Raw genomic sequence first — 24,831 nt, forward strand, 5'->3', positions numbered from 1 at the left:
TGGTTGTGAGGGGCTGTAACATTGGCAACCAGGAAGGGCACAACTAAAGCCACATGAGCACAAGGAATGTAATTCTGCAAGTGGTTGATTTCTGAAGATGTGATTGGGGAAGACTTAGCAAAACTGAGGCACATCAGCTATGCTTTCAAACAGCTCTGTAATAGACCAACCCTGGGCTTCGACTGTACATTGAGCAATAACAACCAATTAAGGATATCTTAATATTGTTTTCCACTTATAACATTTTCAACCACTGCCTTGTTCGTTGAACGTTAAGTTTCAGTTTCAAATGTTTATTCAATTTGCGAGTCTTCTTGAAGCTAACTTTGAAATCAAAGCTCCTTATGAAAATGACAAAGTTGATAGCGAGTTTTGAGAAGATTTGTAGCTTAGTTTGAGGTTCTGGATGTAGGTTTGCTCGCTAAGCTGGAAGGTTGATTTCCAGATGTTTCGTCACCATACCAGGTAACATCTTCAGTGGGCTTCCAGGTAAAGCACTGTTGATAATTTCTGCTTTCTGTTTATATGTTTGGGTTTCTTTGGGTTATGATCCTGTCATAACTGCCAAACCTGTACTAATTGCCTTTGTTAGGTCCACCCCACAAACCCTCACAATTTATTATGCTTGCTGTCCAGTTTGTTGATAAATTTAAAGCTTCTGCAATTTGTGTTGATGGTAGTGCGCTGTAATTGAATTGGATGAGCTGATGAAGCCAGCGCAAAAATCATGCATGAAACTGAAGAGTGCTATAGAAAAGTTTTTGTTGATTACACTGAAAAGGAGGAGGGATTTTCACTCAAATTCCTTCAGAGGTTGTTGTCAAACATTGAAATGCAGTCCATTTAAGTTGGGGAAGATAAATGTGCAACATTCTCGTTCATAAGATTGGAAGTGAATTACCTATGCAGTTCAGGATTGTCTGCTTGCATGAATATGTTTTCCAGCATTGGTCTTGATGTTAATCATGAGGACACAAGACTGGCTGTGGAGCATGTAAATTTTCATCTTTAAGCTGGTTTTGTTCATTAAAATTTAAACAAAGCATTTATTTTACTTAATTCACAGACTTTTTAAGTTTCCTTTTTTTTGGTTTTGGGACGTTTCTTGGGCAGTGTGTTAAAAAAAAAGACCAAAATGTAAGCTGTAGCAGTAGCTCCTGTAGATTTACCCATTGCTAATTTTTGAGTAGAATTTATTCTAAAAAGTGAAAACAATCAGTAATTTAGTTAACAGACTTGTTAACTGATACATTTTAATTCAAATGGATACTTTTTAAGTACTTTGAACAGTGCAAGATGTGAATTAAAGTTGACAAGGTGAAAAAGTTAGCATGCTTCTGAACGCTAGCATCTAAAATTTTGAAAATCATGATTTCTCATTGACTTCGCCAGGCAACATTAGTGAGTGTTATGTGCTGTGTAGGTATGTTGTGCCTAACTTTGTATCAAGAGGGAATTCTATCTGCACATACTAAGAATCTGCTTAACTAAATTGCGAGACTTTCCATAGCAGTAAAGGTGGCAATGTATGGAAGACTTGTTCTTGCTCCTTTGTGCTGTCTTTTGCAAGGAGTGAAACTGAAGAATCACGTGTTTGAGGGTAATGGTCAGTAATGGCTCACAGAAAAAGGTTGTGGGAAGTTACTTGGAGTGAGCGATGAAAGAGTGGAGCTACAAAGTGTGTTGATCTGAGGCATGCTGTTCAGGAAAACTAGATTTTGGAGTTTTATGACGCCGTTTACCTTCCGTGTCTGTGGCATCATTGTATCCTTGCACGAGGCTGCCACATTTCTACTATGTCTTGCGTCATTTCCAGCCAATCTCTCCTGAAGCATAAAACGTTTGGGCTCAGCATTACTCCTTTGAGACAAATAAAACAGCTGGAGATCTGAAGCAAAAATATGAATTGCAAGAGAAACTTAGCAGGTCTGGTAGCATGTGTGGGAAGAAAACCAATTTGACATTCCAAGTCTGATGAGTGGATATCACCAGACTGTTAAATCTAATGCTGGAAAAGCACAGCTGGTCAGGCAGCATCTGAGGAACATGAAAATCGGCGTTTTGGACAAAAGCTCTTCATCAGGAATGCATCTGGGAGCCATGGCAGGGGGGTGAAGGGATAAATGGGAGGGGGTAGGGGTGGAGGGGAAGGTAGCTGAGTGTGCAATAGGTGGATGGAGGTGGTGGTAAAGGTATAGGTTCAAGGGGAGGGTTGAGTGGATAGGTGGGAAGGAAGATGGACAGATGGAATGGGTCATGAGGATGGTGCTGAGCTGGAAGGTTGGAACTGGGGTAGGGTGGGGGGAGAGGAAATGAGGAAACTGTTGATATCCATATTGATGCCATTGGGTTGGAGAGTCCCAAGGCGGAAGATGAGGCATTCATCCTCCAGGTGGTAAGATGGAGGTGATGGAGGAGGCCCAGAACCTGCATGTCCTCGGCGTTGAAGTGCTCGGCCACGGGGTGGTCGGGTTGGTTGGTGCGGGTGTTCGGGAAATGTTTTCTGAAGTGCTCTGCGAGTAGGCTTCCTGCCTCCCCAATATAGAGGAGACCTCATCAGGAGCAACGGATACAGTAAATGACGCATGGAAGAGCAAATGGAATTTTGATGGATGTGGAAGGTTTCTTTTGGGGCCTTAGACGGAGGTGAGGAGGGGGGAGCAGGAGTGTGGGCGTAGGTTTTGCAATTCCTGCAGTGGTGGGAGAAGGTTCCAGGAGGGGAGGGGAGGTTGTTAGGGGGCGTGGACCTGACAAGGTATTCGCGGACGGAGCGGTCTTACAGAAATCTGATAGGGTTGGGGAAGGAAATGTATTTCTGGCGTTGGGGTCCGTTTGGAGTTGGCGGAAATGGTGGACGATGATGCAATGTATACGGAGGTTGGTGGGGTGGAAGGTGAGGACCAGGGGGGTTCTGTCCTTGTTGCAGTTGGAGGGGTGGGGTTTGAGAGCGGAGGTGCAGGATGTGGATGAGATGTGCTGGAGGGCTTCACCAACCACGTGTCGGGCGAGGAAGAAACAGTGGGCTTGGAGGCCCTGGTCATGGCGGATAGAAGTGTAGAGCGACTGGATGTCAATGGTGAAAATGAAGGGCGAGGGGCCAGGGAAACATCTGTCTCAGAGGACGTGGAGGGCGTAAGGTATAGACAGGGTAGATTGAGTGAATCCTTAGAGTATAAAGGAAGTAGGAGTATACTTAAGAGGGAACTGAGGAGGGCAAAAAGGGGACATGAGATAGCTTTGGCAAATAGTTAAAAAGAATCCAAAAGGTTTTTACAAATACATTAAGGACAAAAGGGTAACTAGGAAGAGAATAAGGCTCCTCAAAGATCAGCAAGGCGGCCTTTGTGTGGAGCCGCAGGAAATGGGAGTCATACTAAACAAGTATTTTGCATCGTGTTTACTGTGGAGAGGGGCATGAAAGATATAGAATGTCAGGAAATAGATGGTGACATCTTGACAAATGCTCATGTTACAGAGGAGGAAGTGCTGGGTGTCTTGAAATGCATAAAAGTGGATAAATCCCCAGAACTCCGTGGGAAGCTAGAGAAGTGATTGCTGGGTCTCTTGCTGAGATATTTATATCATCAATAGTCACAGGTGAGGTGCAGGAAGACTGGAGGTTGGCTAACGTGGTGCCACTATTTAAGAAAGGTGGTAAGGACAAGCCAGGGAACTATGGACCAGTGAACCTGACGTCGGGCAAGCTGTTGGTAGGAATCCTGAAGGATAGGATGTTCATGTATTTGGAAAGGCAAGGACTGATGGATAATCAATATGGCTGTGTGCGTGGGAAATCCTGTCTCACAAACTTGATTGAGTTTTTTGAGGAAGCAACAAAGAGGATTGATGAGCGCAAAATGATGGACGTGATCGATATGGACTTCAGTGAGGCATTCAACAAGATTCCCCATGGGACACTGGTTAGCAAGGTTAGATCTCATTGAATACAGGGAGAACTAGCCATTTGGATACAGAATTGGCTCAAAGGTAGAAGACAGAGGGTGATGGAGGGTTGTTGTTCGGACTGGAAGTGTGTGACCAGTGCAGTGCCAAAAGATTCAGTGCTGGGTCCACTACTTTTCATCATTTATATAAATGATATGGATGTGAGCATAACAGGTATGGTTAGTAAGTTTGCAGGTGACATCAAAGTTGCAGGTGTTTTGGACAGCAAAGAAGTTACCTCAGATTACAATGGGATCTTGATCAGATGAGCCAATAAGTTGACAAGTGGCAGATGGAGTTTAATTTAGATACGTGAGGTGCTGCATTTTGGGCAAGGAAACCTTAGCTGGCTTATACACTTGATGGTAAGGTCCTCGGGAGTTTGGTGAACAAAGAGACCTTGTAATGCAGGTTCATGGATTCATAAGTAAATAGGATAGTGAAGAAGGCATTTGGAATGCTTTCCTTTATTGTCGGAGTATTGAGAACAGGAGTTGGGAGTCATGTTGCGGTTGTACAGGACATTGGTTAGGCCACTTTTGAAATATTGCGCTGGTCTCCTTCCTATTGAAAGGATGTTGTGAAACTTGAAAGGGTTCAGAAAAGATTTACAAGGATGTTGCCACTTTTGGAATATTGCGTCCAATTCTGGTCTCCTGTGAAACTTGAAAGGGTTCAGAAAAGATTTACAAGGATGTTGCTAGGGTTGGAGGATTTGTGCTATAGGGAGAGGCTGAACAGGCTGGGGCGGTTTCCCTGCAGAGTCGGAGGCTGAGGGGTGACCTTATAGAGGGGCATGGATAGGATAATTAGGCAGAGTATTTTTTCTGTGGTGGGGGAGTCCAGAACTAGACAACATAGGTTTAGGGTGAGAGGAGAAAGATATAAAGGAGACCTAAGGGGCAACTTTTTCTCACAGGGTGATACGTGTATGGAATGAGCTGCCAGAGGAAGTGGTGGAAGCAAGGACAATTGCAACATTTAAGAGGCATTTGGATGGGTATATGAATAGGAAGGGTTTGGACGGATATGGGCCTGGTGCTGGCAGATGGGCCTAGATTGGGTTGGAATATCTGATCAGTATGGACTGAGGGGTCTGTTTCTGTGCTGTACATCTCTATGACATTAGACTGTGCCCAGGAAAAATTAACAAACAGCGAAATTCACAGCTGACTTTGGGGAAACCTGTGTGGGAGAGCTCGCAACATAGGAGAAGCGAAGTGTATAAATTTAACGTGTAACCTTGCTGTAAGTCTGCAATAGTGAGTAGTATGGGTTCTTTCTTGATTGTATATTTTATTGAGATCTGTCTCTTGTTTCAATTTTAAAAATGTAAACCATAAGTACTAAGTTAGCCTGGAGCACCTTTTTAGAGCAAAAAGACAATGCTATTTTCTGGTTCTGTAGATGGTTAAGGAGTAAAGACGGCCTTTAGTAGGGTGGTACGCTATTTCTGTTGGATGTGCGAGTTTAGGGAGAGTTTCCATGTTACTGAAGATTATGTCTGCAGGAAGTTTCTTTGCTTGCTAATCCTATCAGATTGCATTGATTAGCTGGAGTAGCAGTTAGAGGCAATGAGAAATTTACAAGAGCTGGTGGATGTGACGGATGACAGTTATAGGAAGGGAGAAAAACTGCAGGTATAGTCAGGTAGATGGGTTAACTCCAGGGAAGGTAAAAGAGGGAGGCAGGTAGTGCAGGAGTCTTCTGTGGCTATCCCCATTTCAAACAAGTATGCTGTTTTGGAAAATGTAGGGGGTGATGGACTCTCAGGGAAACGTAGCACGAGCAACCAAGTGTTTGGTATCAAGACTGGCTCTAATGTAATGAGGGGTACGTCAGGTTCCAAGCGATCGATTGTGATGCGGGTGTCTCTAGTCAGAGGCACAGTCGTTTCTGCTGCTGGCAGAGAAATTTCAGAATGTTGTGTTGCCTCCCTGGTGCCAGGATCAAGGATATCTGAGGGTGCAGAATGCTCTCTCAGGGGAGAGGGACCAGCAGGAGATCATTAACACATTGGAACGAACGACATAGGAAAGGAAAAGGATGAAATTCTGAAGGGAGAGGAGAGGAAGTTAGGCAGGAATTTGAAAAGGAGTCCTCGAGGATAGTATTATCTGGGTTACTTCCAGTGGAGTAATGAATAGGTCTGGCAGCTGAATGTTCCAGGATGCAAATGCTATAGGAATGATAGAAAGGAAGGGTGGTGGCTGTGGGGTGGTTGGGGGTGCAAGAGAGGAGGGGGAAATGGCATTTTTGATAAGGGATAGCGTTGCTGCTGTACTTAGGATATTGTTGGGAATACATCCAGGAAATTGAGAAATCAAGTGATGATCACCTTACTAAAATTGCATTACAGCCTCCCCCAAAAGTCGGGGAGAAATTGAGAAGCAAATTTGCAAGGAGATTGCAGCTATCTGTCTGAATAATAAGATGGTAATTGTAGGAGATTTTAACTTTCCAAACCTAGACTGGGACTGCCATTGTGTTAAGGGTTTAGATGGAGACGAATTTGTTAATTGTGTACAAGAACATTTTCTGATTCAGTATGTGGGTGTACCGACGAGAGAAGGTGCAAAACTTGATCTACTTCTGGGAAATAAGGCAGGGCAGGTAACTGAGGTGTCAGTGAGGGAGCACTTTGGGGCCAGAATCCATAATTCTATTTGTTTTAAAATAGTGATGGAAAAGGATAGACCAGATTTAAAAGTTGAAGTTCTAAATTGTAGGAAGGCTAATTTTGGTATTAGGCAAGAACTTTCAAAAGCTGATTGAGCGCAGATGTTTGCAGATGAAGGGATAGCTGAAAATTGGGAAGCCTTCAGAAATGAGATAACAAGTGTACAGAGTCAGTATATTCCTGTTGGGGTGAAAGGAAAGGTATAGGGAATGCTGGATGACTAAAGAAAGTGAGGGTTTGATTCTGAAGAAGAGGGAAGCTTTTGTCTGGTATAGACAGGATAGATCAAGTGAATCGAGAGAAATCAGGAAAACAAAAAGGGGACATGAGATAGTTTTGGGGAAGAGGATTAAAGAGAACCCAGAGCAATTTAAGAAATACATTATGCACAAAAGGGTGACTGAGGTGAGAATAGGACCCCTCAAAGATCAGCAAGGCAGCCTATGTGTGGAGCTGCAGGAGATGAGGATACTAAATGAGTATTTGCATCAGTATTTACTGTGGAGAAGGACACGAAAGATATAGAATGTAAGGAAATAGATGGTGACATCCTGAAAAATGTCTGTATTACAGAGGAGATGGTGCTGGATGTCTTGAAACACACACAAGTGGATACATTTCCAGGACCTGATCAGGTGTACCCAAAAAGTCTGTGGGAAGCAAGGAAAGTGATTGCAGGGACCATTGCTGAGATATTTGTCATCGATAGTCACACGTGAGGTGTCGGAAGACTGGACATTGGCTAATGTGGTGCTACTATTTAGGAAAGGTGGTGAGGAAAAGCTAGGGAACTATAGACCAGTGAGCCTGACATCTGTGTTGGGGAAGTTATTGGAGGGAATCCTGAGGGACAAGATGTACATGTATTTGGAAAGACAAGAATTGAGTAGGGATAAGCAGCATGGCTTTCTTTGTGGGAAGTCCATGTCTCTCAAACTTGATTGAGTTTTTTGAAGAAGTAACAAAGGATTGATGAGGGCAGAATGTAGATTTGATCTCAATGGACTTCAGTAAGGCATTCGACAAGGTTCCTCATGGGAGACTGGTTAGCAAGGTTAGATCTCACGCAATACAGGAAGAACTAGCCATTTGGTTGCAGGGCTGGCTCAAAGGTTGAAGCCAGGGTAGGTTTTGTCGGGGGAGGGGGGTTGTTTTTCAGATTGGAGGCCTATGACCAGTGGAGTGCCACACAAATCGGTGCTGGGTCCAGGACTTTTCATCATTTATATAAGTTATTTGGATGTGAACATAGAGTTTGTACGTTTGCACATGACTCCAAAATTGAAGGTGTAGTGGACAGCAAAGGAGTTTATCTCCAAGTACAAAGGGATCTTGATCAGATGGGCCAAGGGGTGGCAGATGGAGTTTAATTTAGAAAAATGTGAGGTGCTGCATTTTGGAAATGCAAATCAGAGCAGGACTTATACTTAATAGTAAGTTCCCAGGGCGTGTTGAGAACAAAGAGACCTTAGAATGCAGGTTCATAGTTCCTTGAAAGTAAATTTTCAGGTAGGTAAGACACTGAAGAAGACATTTGATTTGCTTTCCTTTATGGTCACAGCATTGAGTATAGGAGTTGGGAGGTCATGTGGCTGCACAGGGCATTTGTTGAGGGCACTTTTGGAATATTATATGCAATTCTGGTCCCCTTCCTATCGGAATGATGCTGTGAGACTTGAAAGGGTTCAGAAAAGATTTACAAGGATTTTATCAAGGTTGGAGGATTGGACCTATAGGGAGCAGTTGAATATTCTGTAGCTCTTTTCCCTAGAGCATCGGAGGCTGAGGGGTGATCTTAGGTTATAAAATCATGAACGGTCTGGATAGGACAAACAGGCAAGGTCTTTTCTGTGGAATGAGGGAGTCCAGAACTAGAGGGCAAAGGTTTAGGGTGAGAGGGGAAAGATTTAAAAGGGCCCTAAGGGGCAACTTGTTCACGCAGAAGGTGGCGAGTGTGTGGAATGAGCTGCCAGAGGAAGTAGTAGAGGCTAGTACAATTACAGCATTTAAAAGGCATTTGCATGGGTATATGAATAGGAAGGGTGAAGAAGGATATGGGCCAAGTGCTGTCAAATGGGACTAGATTAGGTTAGGCTATCTACTTTGCATGGACGACTTGTACTGAAGTGTCTGTTTCCTTGCTGTACCTCTCTATGACTATAACCACTGAGAAATCTGCTTTTTGCACTTGTTGATTTCTTGTATGGTATTATCTCTTGCTGCGAATGGGTCTGAGCATTAAAGTTCACCTCATCAATCTGACCAGTTAGAGGAGAACTGCAGTTGTTTCATTCATTTCCTTAAATTAGTTAGGAACAGTTGGAGTTGGTGTTCAAGGTGACTAGTTTTCTGGAAGTTTGTCTTTATTCTCTGGTATGGATATAATGCTACTACGTGATACAAGGTAAGTAACAGTTACATGAGTAGCTCTTATTGTGACGTTTGCAGTAAAATATTCAGTTTCTCATCAGTTAGCTTAAGGCAACAGACATCATTTACATATAAAACTTAGCACCTAATAATTTGAGAGCAGTTGTATGGAATGCAGTTCATATCTGTCTTTTTTGCAACATAATATCTAACATTTGCCCCTGCCTTTTGAAGAACATATTTTTTATTCGAAAAGCTTATTTGCATCTTTTTTTTAAAAAAAAATGTCACTGACAGCTGGACAGAGAAAGTGGAGATTGATGATTGAACAAGAAAAAAATCCTTCACTGAATTCTGCTTTGAGAGTAAATAAAAGATTAAATTTACATAATATTTGTTAGAGTCTATGAAAGTGGCAAAATATTTAATTGAAATAATTTTTCAAACATATTCACTGTTGTAATAGAAGGAACTATGAATTTATGGAAAAGTGTCAGCAGTGCAGTGAGATTGAAGATAAAGCAGATTGCTCATGTGGTTGTTGACCGATTAAACATTGGTTAATATGAAGGGAAACAAGTTGTACCAGTTTTATTCCTATCCAGGAGGACTGTTAAATTATTGGTTTGAAGTCTTTTCTCTCAGATTCCAGCACTGACATGGTATCGCTTACACGACCTATTGATTTGGTCAAAATGCTGCTTCTGAATGACCACTAAAATGAAGATGTAGTTTCCTGTAAACGGGCTGGAATATATGATCTCAGAATTGCAAGACTTAATAAAGTGGTTATGTTTTAAGCTGTCTACTTTGACATAGTGTAAAATGTCCTGGAATGGAAGATGGTGAAATCATGCCAAACCCTCCTTAAGGATACGCCTGTAATTTGATTATCATGGGAAAGACAAAGGCTGAACTCTATAGAAAATAAAGTGCCAGTTTGCATCTTTGAGAAAAGAAACCCAGCTATCTTTATAGACATAGATTCTCAGATTGAGACATCTAGGAAGGAAGACTAAATATACTCTACTCCTGTTCAAAGCAGATGAGACTTTTTGGTAGTCATTGAACAGTGCACTGGGGAGAAGTGATCTTCTATTTGAAGAGATGGGACTTGTTGAGTTAGCAAGTGGGCTTGGATGCAAGAAGGCATTTCAGGAATATTTAGAAGACTGAATGAAATTTCAAAGGACATTCGAAGGCTCTACCTGGTTTGGAAGGGAAAAGAGAGCCTACTGAAAAACTGCAACATAGGACTTGGAGGTAGAAGTATGCCATTTGGTCCTTGAGACCTGCTCTCCAAGAAAATTGTTCAAGACATTGGTTCGGCCACATTTAGAATACTGTGTACAGTTCTGGGCATCACATTACCAAAAGGATTTGACGCTTTGGAGAGGGTGCAGAGAAGGTTTACAAGGATGTTGCCTGGTATGGAAGGTGCTAGCTATGAAGAGAGGTTGAGGTAGGTTAGGTTTATTTTCACTAGAAGAAAAGAGATTGAGGGGGGAACCTGATTGAGGTTTACAAAATCATGAAGGGTATAGACAGGGTGGATAGCAACAAGCTTTTTCCCAGGGTGAAGGATTCTATAACGAGAGGTCATGCTTTCAAGGTGAGAGGTGGAAAGTTTAAGGGGAATACACTCGATAAGTACTTCATACAGAGGGTGGTGGGCGTTTGGAATGCATTGCCAGCAGAAGTGGTTGAGGCAGGCACGGTGCATTCATTTTAAGATGCGTCTGGGCAGATGCGTGAGCAGAGGGATACAAATGCTTAGGAATTGACCAACAGGTTTAGACAGTACATTTGGATTGGCTCAGGCTTGGAGGGCCGAAGGGCCTTTGCCAGCAGAAGTGGTTGAGGCAGGCACGGTGCATTCATTTAAGATGCGTCTGGGCAGATGCGTGAGCAGAGGGATACAAATGCTTAGGAATTGACCAGCAGGTTTAGACAGTACATTTGGATTGGCTCAGGCTTGGAGGGCCGAAGGGCCTATTTCTGGGCTGTAAATTTTCTTTGTTCTCTTTGTTCTAAGGTTACGGCTGACCTATTCCATAACACTTGACTCCCTTGTCTAACTCAGTCTGGAATAAATTTACAAACTCAACCTCCGTTTAACTTTTATTATATAAAATTGTTATGCTCTCATGTTATTTTTAAAAAGTACTTAATTTTACAGAAGAAACTTTTACTTCACGTTTAGCAAAAATAGAAATTGTAACTAGAATGAGACAATGAGATCTACCGGTCCACAACACTATTTCAGAGATCATTGTGCAGTTTCCTCATGGTATGATTTCTGTCTGATTTAGAATTCAGTGACCAATCTTGACAACTATGAGATGGGTTTAATTAGAAAAGGAAAAGAAGGGTAATGAATTGAAGCTGGGTAATTGGGTTGAACTTCAAAATAACTGCAATCTAAGTGAAAGGTGGAGCAAACCTGAAACCCATTGATGCTCCATGGTCAAGCAATGTCAATCCAAAATTGTTCTGCATGCTTTCTCATTTAATTGGATATGGTAGGCAGAGTGAAATTGCTTACCACTTTGCAAGCAGGGTCTTGGAGGTCCTTCTGGACAAATTGGCACAGACATGGGACTCCTTCCCGCAGGACCAGTAGTGAAGATTGTGACACCAGACCATGCTAGCTTGGTCTGAAATTGAGTTTTCCCTGTCTGGAGGACTGGCCAACACTTTGGGCAGCAGGTCCATGACCTACTTTACTCTGCCAGGGTAATGTCCCTCCTATAGTCCAATTCTCTCAAACTATCTCTCTGCAATTGTTCCTCCCTCCCACCAGTGCTTATGCTGAATCATTCCAATAAATGCATGCAACATCTTCCCTCACTCGCTCTTCTCTATCCGTCTCTTTGCCCCTGCATAGCGAATATCTTGGCTCGCCACTCATGAAAAGCATAAAAGATGACAAGTTGCACCTGTCAAAATGGGTGTTGCCACACTTCTTAATAAATTCCACACCGCTGAAAGCTCTATACGTTTCTCTTCAAAATGAGAGTAATGTAATGGCCATACCTGAACCCAGGTCAGAATGATCAAGACTTTAAACCATAGTTACGACTGTGTATCATTTTAGCATACATTGTGGGAACACTAATGTCCTTATCGTAAAACATCAATATTATCAACATGAATTTATTTTAACCACTTACACCTACCTTTTCCTTAGCTAACAAAAAGTTCCTCCATCACATTTGATGTGTACTTAAATTGACCATGTTAGTAATGATTTTTAAGGGTAGATAACCAGAATCTTTGAGTTGTGCTTTGGGGAGACTAAAAGGAAGAACAGTAATTGGAAAAAAAATTGGAAAAAATAATCAGCGAGCCGAGGTGCACGTGTGAAAAGGATAATTTAATGCAAGATCAAAGCTGAAAGGAGAGGGGTATGCTCATGAATGGATTTCAGTTTGAGCATGAAGCTATTTGTTGATTAAAAGCCATTATAGATTAACGTGTGAAAGGAGGATGGTTGAGTGGGACTTGGTGCAACACTGGGGACACGCAGCACATGTTTTTATTGAGCGGAATGGGAGGCCAGGCAGGCATTGAAGTAGATCACAATGTAGGTTCAGACAGCAGATGGGTCAAGGCAGGGTAGAAATAGATGTTGTTCAAAAGATGAAGGTAAGCTATCTGTGATGGAGCGCATACAGATTTCGGATCATATTTGGAACAATTTGCGTACAAAGGTTGTGAATTACCTTAGAAATGTCTTGGTAGTGGTTTGTAACTGATGTTGTGGCCTAAGTTTTTCATGGGTGGCACGGTGGCTCAGTGATTAGCACTACTGCCTCACAGCACCAGGGACCCGGCTTCGATTCTGCCTCGGGCAACTGTCCATATGGAGTTTGCGCATTCTCCCCGTGTGCGTGGGTTTCCTCCCACAATCCAAAGATGTGCAGGTTAGGTGAATTGGCCATGCTAAATTGCCCATGGTGGTGGGTGCATTAGTCAGTGGTAAATATAGGGCAGGGGAATGGGTCTGGGTGGGTTACTCTGCAGAGTGTTAGTGTGGACTTGTTGGGCCGAAGGGCTCGTTCCCACACTGTCGGGAATTTAATCATATGTTGATATATAATGACTGGTTGATGGGGAACCACCTGAGCAATTCAAAGAAAGGAAGGGTGAAGAGGACTGAAGAGAATATGCTGAATGACATTTGTGTACATGTAGAACTTGGTTCCAAAACTCTGATTTTATATTTAATTGTGTGAAATTGACTTTTTTTACAATATTTGAATATTTTGTTCTCTGTCCTCTTTCAGGATTAAATCGATGTGCACAATGCAAGCAGCTATATTGTTCAGTGAAATGTCAGAAGATTGATTGGCCAGTGCACAAATCCATATGTAAACCTGCAAAGCCTCTGTAAGTGAGAATTATTCAGTGGCATTGATGTCAATCCTACCTCTTGCATCCTAAAGATTGAACACACTAACAGTAACATCTGAGCAGCAGTTTACATGAAATCCATTTGTCTGCATTCTCTTTCTTATGCCCAATTCTTTGAAATGTGTTAGATTAGATTCCCTACAGCATGGAAACAAGCCCTTCGGCCCAACAAGTCCACACCGAACCTCCGAAGAGTAACCCACCCGGACCCATTCCCTTTTATTTACCCCTGACTAATGCACCTAACACCCTATGGGCAATTTAGCATGGCCTATTCACCTGACCTGCATATCTTTGGATTGTCGGAGGAAACCCATGCAGACACAGGGAGAATGTGCACACTCCACGCAGTCAGTCACCTGAGGCAGGAATCAAACCCGGGTCCCTGGCGCTGTGAGGCAGCAGTGCTAACCACTGTGTGCCACCCCTGTGGGTATAGTTCTTGCAAAAGCCTATAGATGAGTACATTTTAAGTTAAAATACGATATTAGCAGAATGGCATGAAATTTGAGATGTGGATGTTTGCATCCTTTTATAGTTGCTCACTGGTTGTTGAATCTAAAAGCATTTTTTGGCTTGCAGTTTGCCCATGTAAAATGATAAAAGTAGACACACCTGTGTTCACTGTTAGTTCATTACTGGATTTGTTTTTATTTACTCGATTGAAATACTGTTTTGAGGCTAGTGTAAAATTAGCTGATAAACTTTAATACTGGAAGTTATTCGTTTTGGCAACAGCAAATGAAAGAAAATGTGAACTTTTTAATAACAAACTTCTGTTTGGATTTAGCAGTCGGCCTGAGGACCATCAAAGATTAACCAAAGAGAAGTTGCCTGCAGAACATCATGCGGTAGATCATTAATTTGTATATGAACAAAGTAATGACAGTGGAAGAGAATGTGTTAATCCTTTTTTTTACAAAGATGGTGCAAAAGAATAGCTTATTATTGGTCAACCAAACCAAAACTGTTTTCGATGTCGTGGTCTTTGGCTCTGAAAATGTGATTTCTCAATATTACTTTTTAAAAAATACTGTTTATTAATATTTTATCTTTCTATTTATCCTACATCATTGCAAGTTAGTGAGCATGTTGATCAAGAGAAAGTGAGGACTGCAGTTGCTGGAGAGTCAGAGTCGAAAACTGTGGCGCTGGAAAAGCACAGCAGGTCAGGTAGCCCGAAACATCGGCACTCCTGCTCCTCGGGTGCTGCCTCACCTGCTCTTTTCCAGCAACACACTTTCAACTATGTCGATCAAGAAGCCAAGAAAGTATGTGTGTGTGTGTGGGTGGGTGGAGGAGAGCGCGGAGAGGGAGAGGACTTGTCTGAACGTCTTGGTGCAGGGGTGAGAAAAGAAGCTGTTGCTGCAGATAATGCGGCTAAACTTTGTAGGGCTTTCCTTTAAAATTGCACTTAACTAAGTGAGAGCTATTTATAACAATAGCTAACCTGAGAGCCTGGAAATAGTTTATGGTATTCTGAGTTAAACCAGGACTGGAGTTAAAAAGAACAAGAGTTGCATCTTCTGATTGAAATGTGCAGGGAAAATGCACGGTTGGAGTTAAAATAGAAGGACACAGGTTTTGGGTTAGGGATGGAGCAAGTCTGGGGAAGTATTAAATTGAAAAGGTAATGAGACTAGGGTACCTGCTGGCAGAGAGAATTAATCATGTGATCTCACCTTAGTGTCAAGATTAAACAGATTTCTCATGAGTTGGAGATGAGATGAAGGGTTTCTGGCGATCTTGGTAGTGAGAAGGTAACCAGGGTTTTGTTATACTTTGTAAAATGGCCTGGCATAGATGGTTTTGACAGACAAGATTGAGGTCTGGTTGTGCTTAATGTAGTCTAGCTAAGACTGTACTGGGACAGATCGTCCATAATTTTGTTGAATGGTGAGACAGGCCTGAGGGGCTGAATGGTCACTCCTGCTTTGAAGTCTATGTTCCTTGTTCTTAAGTCTGCTACTGGATTGCTAATGCAGTTAAATGTCTTAAACCCTGAATTGGACTTTGTTAGAATGGAGCTATACCAGGGAAATTAAGTGTATGAGAACAAAAAAGGTTTGTATTTTAAGGATGAAGGCATCTGTGAACATGATTGAACAAACTGGAGTCTTGTGGTGTATGTAAATTTCAGTAGTTGGGTAAGGATGAACAAGGAAGAGGATCAACGAAAGGGGTCTTCCCATGTCGAGGATTAACCTCCTTCCTTCATTTACACTAACTGTTACAGCACATTTCCATTCTGCCAGCAGATCAAGTCACACCAGGACAACCCATCCATCTTGTCAGATACATTTAACTTAATGCCCATGCCATTCAGTCTTAATGTGATTGAATTAGTACCTTAGCTTGGACAGAAGTTGGCTTGTGAATAATTACCCCTTTTTATCTTAGCAAACCCTCACTTCCAATTGTACCTTAAACCATTTACGCATCCTGACTACTGATGTGACAAGAGTGCCCCTCAACTCCAAGACAAAATGTGGTCTCACCATCTATTGCCTGGACAGGTTTTCCTGGTTTGATCCTCCAATATATTTAACCCCTCTGATCTCTCCTTCTAAAATACTCAGTTTGCTATCCTCCATAAATTTGAGATATTTATGAAGGATAAAGTGGGCCCATTAGGAACAAGCAGCCTAAGTTGCTTGCTGAAGCAAAGGGTATGACAGAGGTACTAAATGCGTAGTTTGCTTCTGTCTTTACCAAATTAGAAAATGGTGACAATGGCCTCGTTGAAAATGAGTGTTGAGCAACCAAATACTATAATGGTAGATAAAAAGAAGAGGTGCTTAAAAAGGCTGACAGCATTCCAGGTGGACATGTCAGCAGGCCAGTATAGGATGTATCATAGATTGCTGAGAGAGGTAAGGGAGCAAAATGTGGAGCCATTAACAAATTTTCCAGGCCCCTCTGAACACTGATTAGTCCTGGTGGACTGGAGGGATTGCTAATGTGACACCATTGTTTAAGAAAGGGTTAATTGATCCAGGATATTACAGACCTGTCATCCTGATATTAATAGTGGGAAAACTGATGGGTTGCCATAATGTGATCAGGTAAACATAGACTTCAGAGAAAAATAAGTTACTATTAGACAATCAACATGGCTTCGTCCAGGTCAGATCATCTCTGATAAATTAAGTTTTTTGATAAGGTGACATGGGTAGTGGATGTTGTATATTTAGAAAGCATTTGCTATGGTGTCTTATGGCAGATTAGTTCGCATATTAGAAATGTTTGTCATCAACAGGTACTTGGCGGCAGGGATTAGAAGTTGACTAAAAGAAAGGAAATAGAGGGTAGATGTAGATGGGTATTTGTTTTGACTGGACATTAATTGAAAGAGGTGAACCCCAGAATTGGTGTTGAAACCTTTTGCTTTTTCTGATTATGTAAATAATTTAGAAATATGTGTTAAGGGCAAAATCTCTAAATTTGCTGATATGAAGCTAGGGAGAGTAGTGAATTTAGAGGGACTTTGACAAGTTGGCCAAATGCCAGACACCTGCCAGGTGAATGTCAATGTGGATAAATGTGAGATAATGTGTGGCAGGAACACTGAGAAACAATACAGGCTCAATTGTACAGGCACATAGGGACTCTGGGTTCAAGTGCATTATTCTCTGAAGCTAGTCAGGTAAAATGTAACAGTTGTTAAAGTACATAGGATTCTTGGATTTACAAATAGAGGCATAGAGTATTTCAACAGTGAGCTGATGGCGCATGCCTACTAATCATTGGTCAAATCACATTTGGAGTATTGTGTCCAGTTCTGGGCACCTTATTTAAGGAAGGATGCTAAAACCCTGGAGAGGGTGCAAGGGAGAGTCACTAGAATGAACCAGGAATGAGGGATTTTAGATAGAGTCATAGAGATGTACAGCATGGAAACAGATTCTTCGGTCCAACCTGTCCATGCCAACCAGATATCCCAACCCAATCTTGTCCCACCTGCCAGCACTCAGCCCATATCCCTCCAAACCCTTCCTATTCATATACCCATCCAAATGCCTCTTAAATGTTGCAGTTGTACCAGCCTCCACCACTTCCTCTGGCAGCTCATTCCATACATGTACCACCCTCTGTGTGAAAAAGTTGCCCCTTAGATCTCTTTTATATCTTTTCCCCTCTCACCCTAGACCAATGCCCTCTAGTTCTGGACTCCCCCCACCTCAGGGCAAAGACTTTGTCTATTTATCCTATAAATGCCCCTCATAATTTTGTAAACTTCTATAAGGTCACCTCTCAGCCTCCGCTCCAGGGAGAACAGCCCCAGCCTGTTCAGCCTCTCCCTATAGCTCAAATCCTTCAACCCTGGCAACATGCTTGTAAATCTTTTTTGAACCCTTTCAAGTTTCACAACGTCTTTCCGATAGGAAGGAAACCAGTAGGACCTTACCATTAAATGTATAAGTTCTGCTAAGATTTGCTTTCCCAAAATGCAGCACCTCGCATTTATCTGAATTAAACTCCATCTGCCACTTCTCAGCCCATTGGCCAATCTGGTCAAGATCCTGTTGTAATCTGAGGTAACCCTCTTCGCTGTCCACTACACCTCCAATTTTGGTGTCATCTGCAAACTTACTAACTGTACCTCTTATGCTCGCATCCAAATCATTTATGTAAATGACAAAAAGTATAAGGGCCCAGCACTGATCCATGTGGCACTCCACTGGTCACAGGCCTCCAGTCTGAAAAACAACCCTCCACCACCACCCTCTGTCTTCTACCTTTGAGCCATGCAAGGAAAGATTGCACAAATTGGGCTTATTCACCTCTGAGGTGAGAAGATTGAACTGGCTTGTTGAGTTCAAAATTATGAACAATTTTGACAGGATAAAGAAGAATTTTCTGTTTTTGTTTCCTGAATGTTAGGAGCTAGAGTTCCCAATTTCAAGATTGTCAGCAAGAGAGCCAGGAATGAGATGAGGAGAAACTTCTTCACTCAGTGTATTATTAGGATTTGGAGTGCAAGGTTTCAAAAAAGCTGTATAAATTTTTGGAATTGATGAATTTAGAAGGCTACAGAAATAGGATTGGAGAATGGGATTAGCGGAGTAGCTCTTTTGAGAAACAGGTACAGAGATGATGACTTGAATGGCTTCCTGTACCATAAAATTCTCTGCTTCTGTATCTTGCTCGAATCTCTCAATCATTTGGGTTCTTTGTGGTTTTTGTGTATGTTTTAGTTCCCTCTCTGTCTTGCATGAATTCAATTACTTCCTATCATACCTAAATACTTTCCTCCCATGTGACCTTCACAACATATGTTCATTCAACTGATTGTTTCTTCCAATTCTAATAGGCCATCATTGACATTGCCATGCATTTTGTGTTTTTCTTCTATGTAGGGAAATGAATAGTGTATCAAGAAGGGAAAAAAAAAAGCCTCATTGTAGCATTTAGTCTCCTATTATTTACTTTAATGATTTCAGAGGAATACTTCATGTTAATCTATCTGTCCTATTGAAAGGAAAGACAGATCTAGTACAGAATACGGGAAGGAATTGTTTTGCATATAAAATTGGAAACATGGGGCTTAACCAAACATTATACCACAGATTAAAATCTTTGTTTTGGTTTATTAGAATTCTAGAAATTTTCCCTTAAAGCCATGGCGCATATTTTATTACTGTACCGTTTTGAAGCACCTACCAGTTGGCCTTATAAAGCAGTAAACATGTCATAATAATTTGCTCAATTAATTTGTCTCTTTTTATTATGAAATCTTTTTTAGTGTTCAGTTACCAAAACGATGGAGAAAAAGAAAATTCAATTAACTGATCTGAAATGCATGGAATTGCCAAAAGAATCAACTTTGCAGGTAAATATTATTCCTGTTTTGTCTAATTTCAGCCTCGTCATCATCTCCCCTAAGGCACTGAATATTAATCAATTCTTGAGGTTATGATTGGACTCAGTACTTCCATTGCTACATAGAATCTCATTCTTTAAAAAGTGTTAGTTTTGCTGCCTGCTTTCTTTCCTTTTTTTTTAGTCGTGACCCCTAAGAAAGACGGCAAATGACAAAATGAGTGTCTAAGGCCTCTTTAGTATTAAAATATATGACAGTTCATGTAGATGTAAGGTCATAATGGTTAGATAATTGAATTGACTTTGTGAACCTCTGGATTTGCTGTACTCCTTTTTTTCTCTGATTCCAGTTAGAGTTGAAAGAATACTTTCCTCTTGCTGTATGAATCAAACAGGAAAAAAATGTAATCTTGACTAATGTACCTGTTCTGATATTTAGACCAATCATTACGGGACTGTTTTGAAGATGGAAATACATTGTTGTGGTCGAGTATTTTAAGCCAGCACAACACAGGGTCTTTCATTCAAATGTCAAACAGTCTTTATTTTATACCAATAAAAAACCAATCTCTGCTGGTAAACCGGGAGACCAATAATAGAGTTTCAAGTACTATTCGAAGAATAATTTGGAGGTACTAATGTTGGATTAGGTTGGACAGAGTTAAAGATCACACAACACCAGGTTTTTGTCCAACATGTTTATTTGGAAGCACCAGCTTTCGAATGAAGAATGAATGATGAAGCAGTACTTCGAAAGCCGGAGTTTCCAAATAAGCCTGTTGGACTATAACCTAGTGTTGTGTCATCTTTGACCTTATTCCAACAATACTGTTCTGATTATGTTGTATCACGGTGCCACTGACAACAAGATTGATACTATTAAGAAGGACTGGAGTTTAGGACATCTCAACAGTGACACAGGATAGCCATCATAGTGTAATTTAGTTGAGAAATTGAGAACCTGTTGTTATGTACACATCCTCCAGACGCCATACATTCACCCCATCCAAAACGAGAGAAAATCTTTTACATAATGATCAGCTTGAGAGCTGGCATACCTCACCCTGATGAGAATATATTGTTTTTGGTCATACAAATAACAATCATTAAGTCTCTCCAGGACTTATTTGTCGGATCCAATTGGATGCAAAGCATCAATCACCAGTCGGATACTCTCAGGAGATCTGTTTGAAATATTGTTTACTGGAACAAACCTTGTGATTTGCACATCTGCTGTAAAGTGCATTGTGCTTTTGCACTTTGTTAACTGAGTGCCCAAGAATCAGTTTACCAACATAATTGCTGCTTGGTTTGAAAACGCCCCCCCCCCTTTCAATTGTGTTAACACGAGTTGTGTAATGTCACCTTTGGCTCAAGTGTCATTTTCCTCATCTGCTACTTGTAACAGCTATACGACCTGAGTTCAGGCAGCCTTTTCTGAGTGTACAGATCTAGAGCACAAACTAATCATTACTGTTCTGATTATCATTTTTTTTTGATGGATGCAGAAAAGTCTTACAACCAAAAAATTAGAAGCAGAAGCACATTCCCACAACCCCACCCATAACTCTTGATTTTCGAACCAAACAAGAATCTGCCCATCTTTGTCTAAAAATTTTCAGCAACCCCATCCCCATTGACTGCCTGATGCTGACCGCTCCAAAGCTGCACAACCATGTGATAGAAACAAAACCCCATCTTTATTTTGGATGGGTGGCCCTTAATTTTAAAATATTGCACCTTTAGTTCTGGACTGACCCACCAGTGGAAGCACCTCTTCGCAAGTGTCTTGTCAAGCCTATTCTGGTTCTTATATACTTTAATCAATTCATCACTCATTCTTCTAAACATTAGCCTGACCTTGCTATCCTCAAGTAAACTAGTTCATTCAGGGTATCAACCTAATAAACCTATTATGAAGTGTTTGCAATTCATTTACATCCAATCTTAAATAAGAGGACTAAAACTGTGCATGATGTTTGAAATGTCTCATCGATGCCTTCCAAACTGACAGATAATACAGTTAATTTTATCACTGAATCCCTACAGTATTGAAACAGGCCATTGGGCCCAATGGGTCCACGTCGACCCTCTGAAGAGCATCCCACCCAGACCCATCCTCCTACGTCATCCATGCATTTCTCATGGCTAATCCATCTGACCTGTAAATGCCTACATTCTCTGGTCAGTTTAGTATTGCCAATCCACCTAACTTGCACATCTTTGGATTGTGGGAGCAAACTGGATCGCCCAGCGGAAACCAGCGCAGACACTGGGGCAATGTGGAAACTCCACTCAAACAGTTGCCCGAGGGTGGAATTGAACCTGGGTCCCTGATGCTGTGAGAGAGCAATGCAAATCATTGAGCCACCATGCCACCCCATGTTAATGTTTGAATTGTGCACTGTGTTGGATGATGGAGAATTGATGGCACACCGAGGATGCAACGACTAGTTTCTAAGTCTATCATGTTTTTTTCGGGCTGCCATTTATCTCTTTGGATGAATAAATTCACTTAAAGCAGCTTTTTTAGGGAAAAGAAATGTTCAGAGATTCAGAAGGGGTCTGAGATGAATAATGAAAATTTGTGGGATTTCAACAGTTGGCTTTTTTTTCTTTTCTACCTTGGTAATGAATTTCAAACTTAAATATATCCAGTCTTAAGTCACATTCAGTAACTTGGCAACAGTCGGCAATAATTATGACAGCAGCCCACAGCAACACCTGGAGATTTCATGTATATGGCACTTTTTATAGAGCTATCAACCCTTTGAGGATTGTCAAAGTACTTGAAAGCAGGTATACCATCCCATTGAAGAAAACTTTGCTGGTAATAACAATGTGCCCAGCACTCCCACTGACCTGAAAGGGTTAACCTTCAGACGTTGGTTTAAGAGTTGTTCTGTATCATCTATAAATTTGGAATCTGGTGGTGTACACTAATATTGGTATATATACTGTAGATGAACTATTGGCTTATAACCAGATCTTCATGCATTATAATGTTTTTGTTTTCCACTTGTCAACTTCTTTAACAGCATGCCCACTTAAATATTGCCTCAACAGTAGCTGGACTCATTGTTCTCTATAAACAGCTTCTGTTGAATTTAGAATTTGGTTTGATGATGCAGTAAGCTGATTTCTTCAAAATCAATCTTTTCCAACCAAAGGACAACATACTTGAATTCTAGGTTCTGTCATACTACCACCTCCTTGTCTTTTGTTTATAACCTATATTCCTCACTGTGGTTCCAGACCCACAGCAATGTGGTTGACACGCAATTGCCCTCTGAAATGGCCTAGCAAGCCATTCAAGTTCTACCAGTCGCTACCTGCACCTTCCATGTTCACTTCTATGAAATAAGTTACGCTTATCAATGATTTCTACCAAGATTCATATTATTCAGCTGCTTCTGAACCCTAATTTCATCTATTCTATTGAATGGACAAATTATAGGACTTGGGTAGTCACTTCTTAACTGATCTGTACAGGAAAGATTTCAAACAGTGGGTTTTGGCTTTAGCACAGGCACCTGAAAGCTTTCAGTTACTGGCAAGACTACAAAAAGCCAACTTAAAGTTTCTACCAGTTTATAACTTGAATTCTACTAAGATATAACGAGATGTCTACTTTGTGTCATACTAAGTGGAATGACCTCCATGTGCGAGGCAAGACTTGTTATGAATATACTGGAAAATAAATATTATTAATCTTTACATCTTGCTTAAAATTCAAAGTGGGAATATTGCAACACTAAAGACAAGAAATTACTTCCCTCAAGCCTGTTTCTATGACTTGTTGAAACTTTATTGCTGGAACAGCACAGCAGGTCAGGCAGCATCCAGGGAACAGGAGATTCGATGTTTCTGGGCCTGTGCCCGAAACGTCGAATCTCCTGTTCCCTGGATGCTGCCTGACCTGCTGTGCTGTTCCAGCAATAAAGTTTCAACTTTGATCTCCAGCATCTGCAGACCTCACTTTCTCCTGTTTCTATGACTTGACAAAGATGAAGAAGTTCTATCTCTGTCAGCATATGTTAATGTGCTCTGACCCTTTTTAAAAAGTCATGACAATTGGATCCTTTTGGTGCAGTCATCCATTTTGGAAGAAAAGAAAGGCAACTTAACATCCAAACGGAGAAAAACTTCCGTGTTTGCTGCAGAGGGATTTGAGTGTCCTCAAGCATGAATTGCAGAACTGTTCAAGGCATTTTTAAAAAAATATTCATGAGATCACACCTAGAGTATTATGTACAATTTTAGTCCCCTGCAAGAGGGATATAGTTGTATTAGAGGCAATTCAGAGGATGTTCGCTAGATTGATTCCAGGTGAAGGGTTTATCGAATGAAGAGAAATTAAGCAGTTTGATTCTGTACTATCTGGTGTTTAGAAAAATGAGAGCGGATCTAATTGAGATAGTAAATACTGAAGGGGTTTGACAGAGTCAATGTGTAAAGGATGGTTCCCATTGGGGATATCTAGAATGTGAGGTCATTGTTTTAGATTAGGATAGTAGATTTAAAATAGATGATTATTTATTTCTCTAAGGGTTGTTTGCGTAAATTTAAGGAAGACACTGACATTTTTTGTTAATTGAGTTAGAAGGTTATGGAGAGCTGGCAGGAAAGGAGCTGAGAATGAGATGAGGTCAGCCACGATCATATCAAATAGCGGTGTGGGCTCGAGAGACTGAACTGCCTGCTTTTGCTCATAGTTCTTATTTCTCTCTGCATCATTTAATTTTTTTTATATTATTGAACTTGTCACCTAAAGTTTTTGACTGCCAGTTGTGAAACTTCACCATAAATTATTAAATTTTGATTTATTTCAGGTGGTTGTCACAGATTTCAAAGATCCAAGTGAGTTCCATGTACAAATTCTCACTCCAGAAAACTTTGAGATCTTGCGAAAACTTGAATTATCGTTGAAGAAGGCACTCTCAAGTGTGAATAACATGGATGAATATATCCCTGATGAAGGGGAAATATGTGTGGCCAAATTTTCAGAGGATCAGGTAAAGAGTGCTATAGTTTTATTGCTACCCTTTGGAGCCACTGTTTCATGTTGGCAACCAGTTGTAAAATGTGTGTATTTTTTGTTTGCAATAATGATGTGCAGTCAGGATATTCTGTTGGACTTTCTAGTTGTAATTGAGCTGAGGTGGTGAAGGTGAAATGAATGGTAAACGGGTAATGAAGGCAATTTGTGGTTAAGAAGAAGAACAATTTCAGAAAGTATAGTTTTATCTTTGTATCGATCAAGATATGTTCAAAACCCTAGATGGAGTCAAGTTTTATTTTTCTAATGAGGGTTCCTTTTCTGAATGGTGTAATTATTTCACTGGTCTGTTTGCTAATGGAGTTTCATTTATTTGTGAGTTTGGCTAGTGAAGTTTAACTGCAGACGTGTTACAACCAACTGATCTTGTCCCAATATCTGCATTGCTGACAATTATAAAACTGAACAGACAACAATGGCAATACTTTTCCAGTCTCCCATTTAGATGAGACTTTCCAAGATAATGTATGCTAATTGCATGCAAAACAATATGATAACAGCATTTATATATGATGAAGATTTAAGGGGTGTTTAAACG

The 24,831-nt window shown here is 41.0% G+C and overlaps 1 protein-coding gene across 1 annotated transcript in view; it reads left to right on the forward strand.

Moving 5' to 3' along the window:
- The window catches only part of tdrd1 (tudor domain containing 1), a 90,619-nt gene that overhangs the window by 13,076 nt on the left and 52,712 nt on the right, over nucleotides 1-24,831 (forward strand). The window contains exons 4-8 of the mRNA XM_043713164.1: nucleotides 681-813; nucleotides 13,285-13,387; nucleotides 14,202-14,262; nucleotides 19,158-19,244; nucleotides 24,067-24,249. Coding sequence (XP_043569099.1) covers nucleotides 681-813; nucleotides 13,285-13,387; nucleotides 14,202-14,262; nucleotides 19,158-19,244; nucleotides 24,067-24,249 — 567 coding nt within the window. The remainder of the gene's footprint in view (nucleotides 1-680; nucleotides 814-13,284; nucleotides 13,388-14,201; nucleotides 14,263-19,157; nucleotides 19,245-24,066; nucleotides 24,250-24,831) is intronic.

This window comes from Chiloscyllium plagiosum, chromosome 22 (genome assembly GCF_004010195.1).
Source record: "Chiloscyllium plagiosum isolate BGI_BamShark_2017 chromosome 22, ASM401019v2, whole genome shotgun sequence".
In the NCBI taxonomy this organism is placed as follows: Eukaryota; Metazoa; Chordata; class Chondrichthyes; order Orectolobiformes; family Hemiscylliidae; genus Chiloscyllium; species Chiloscyllium plagiosum.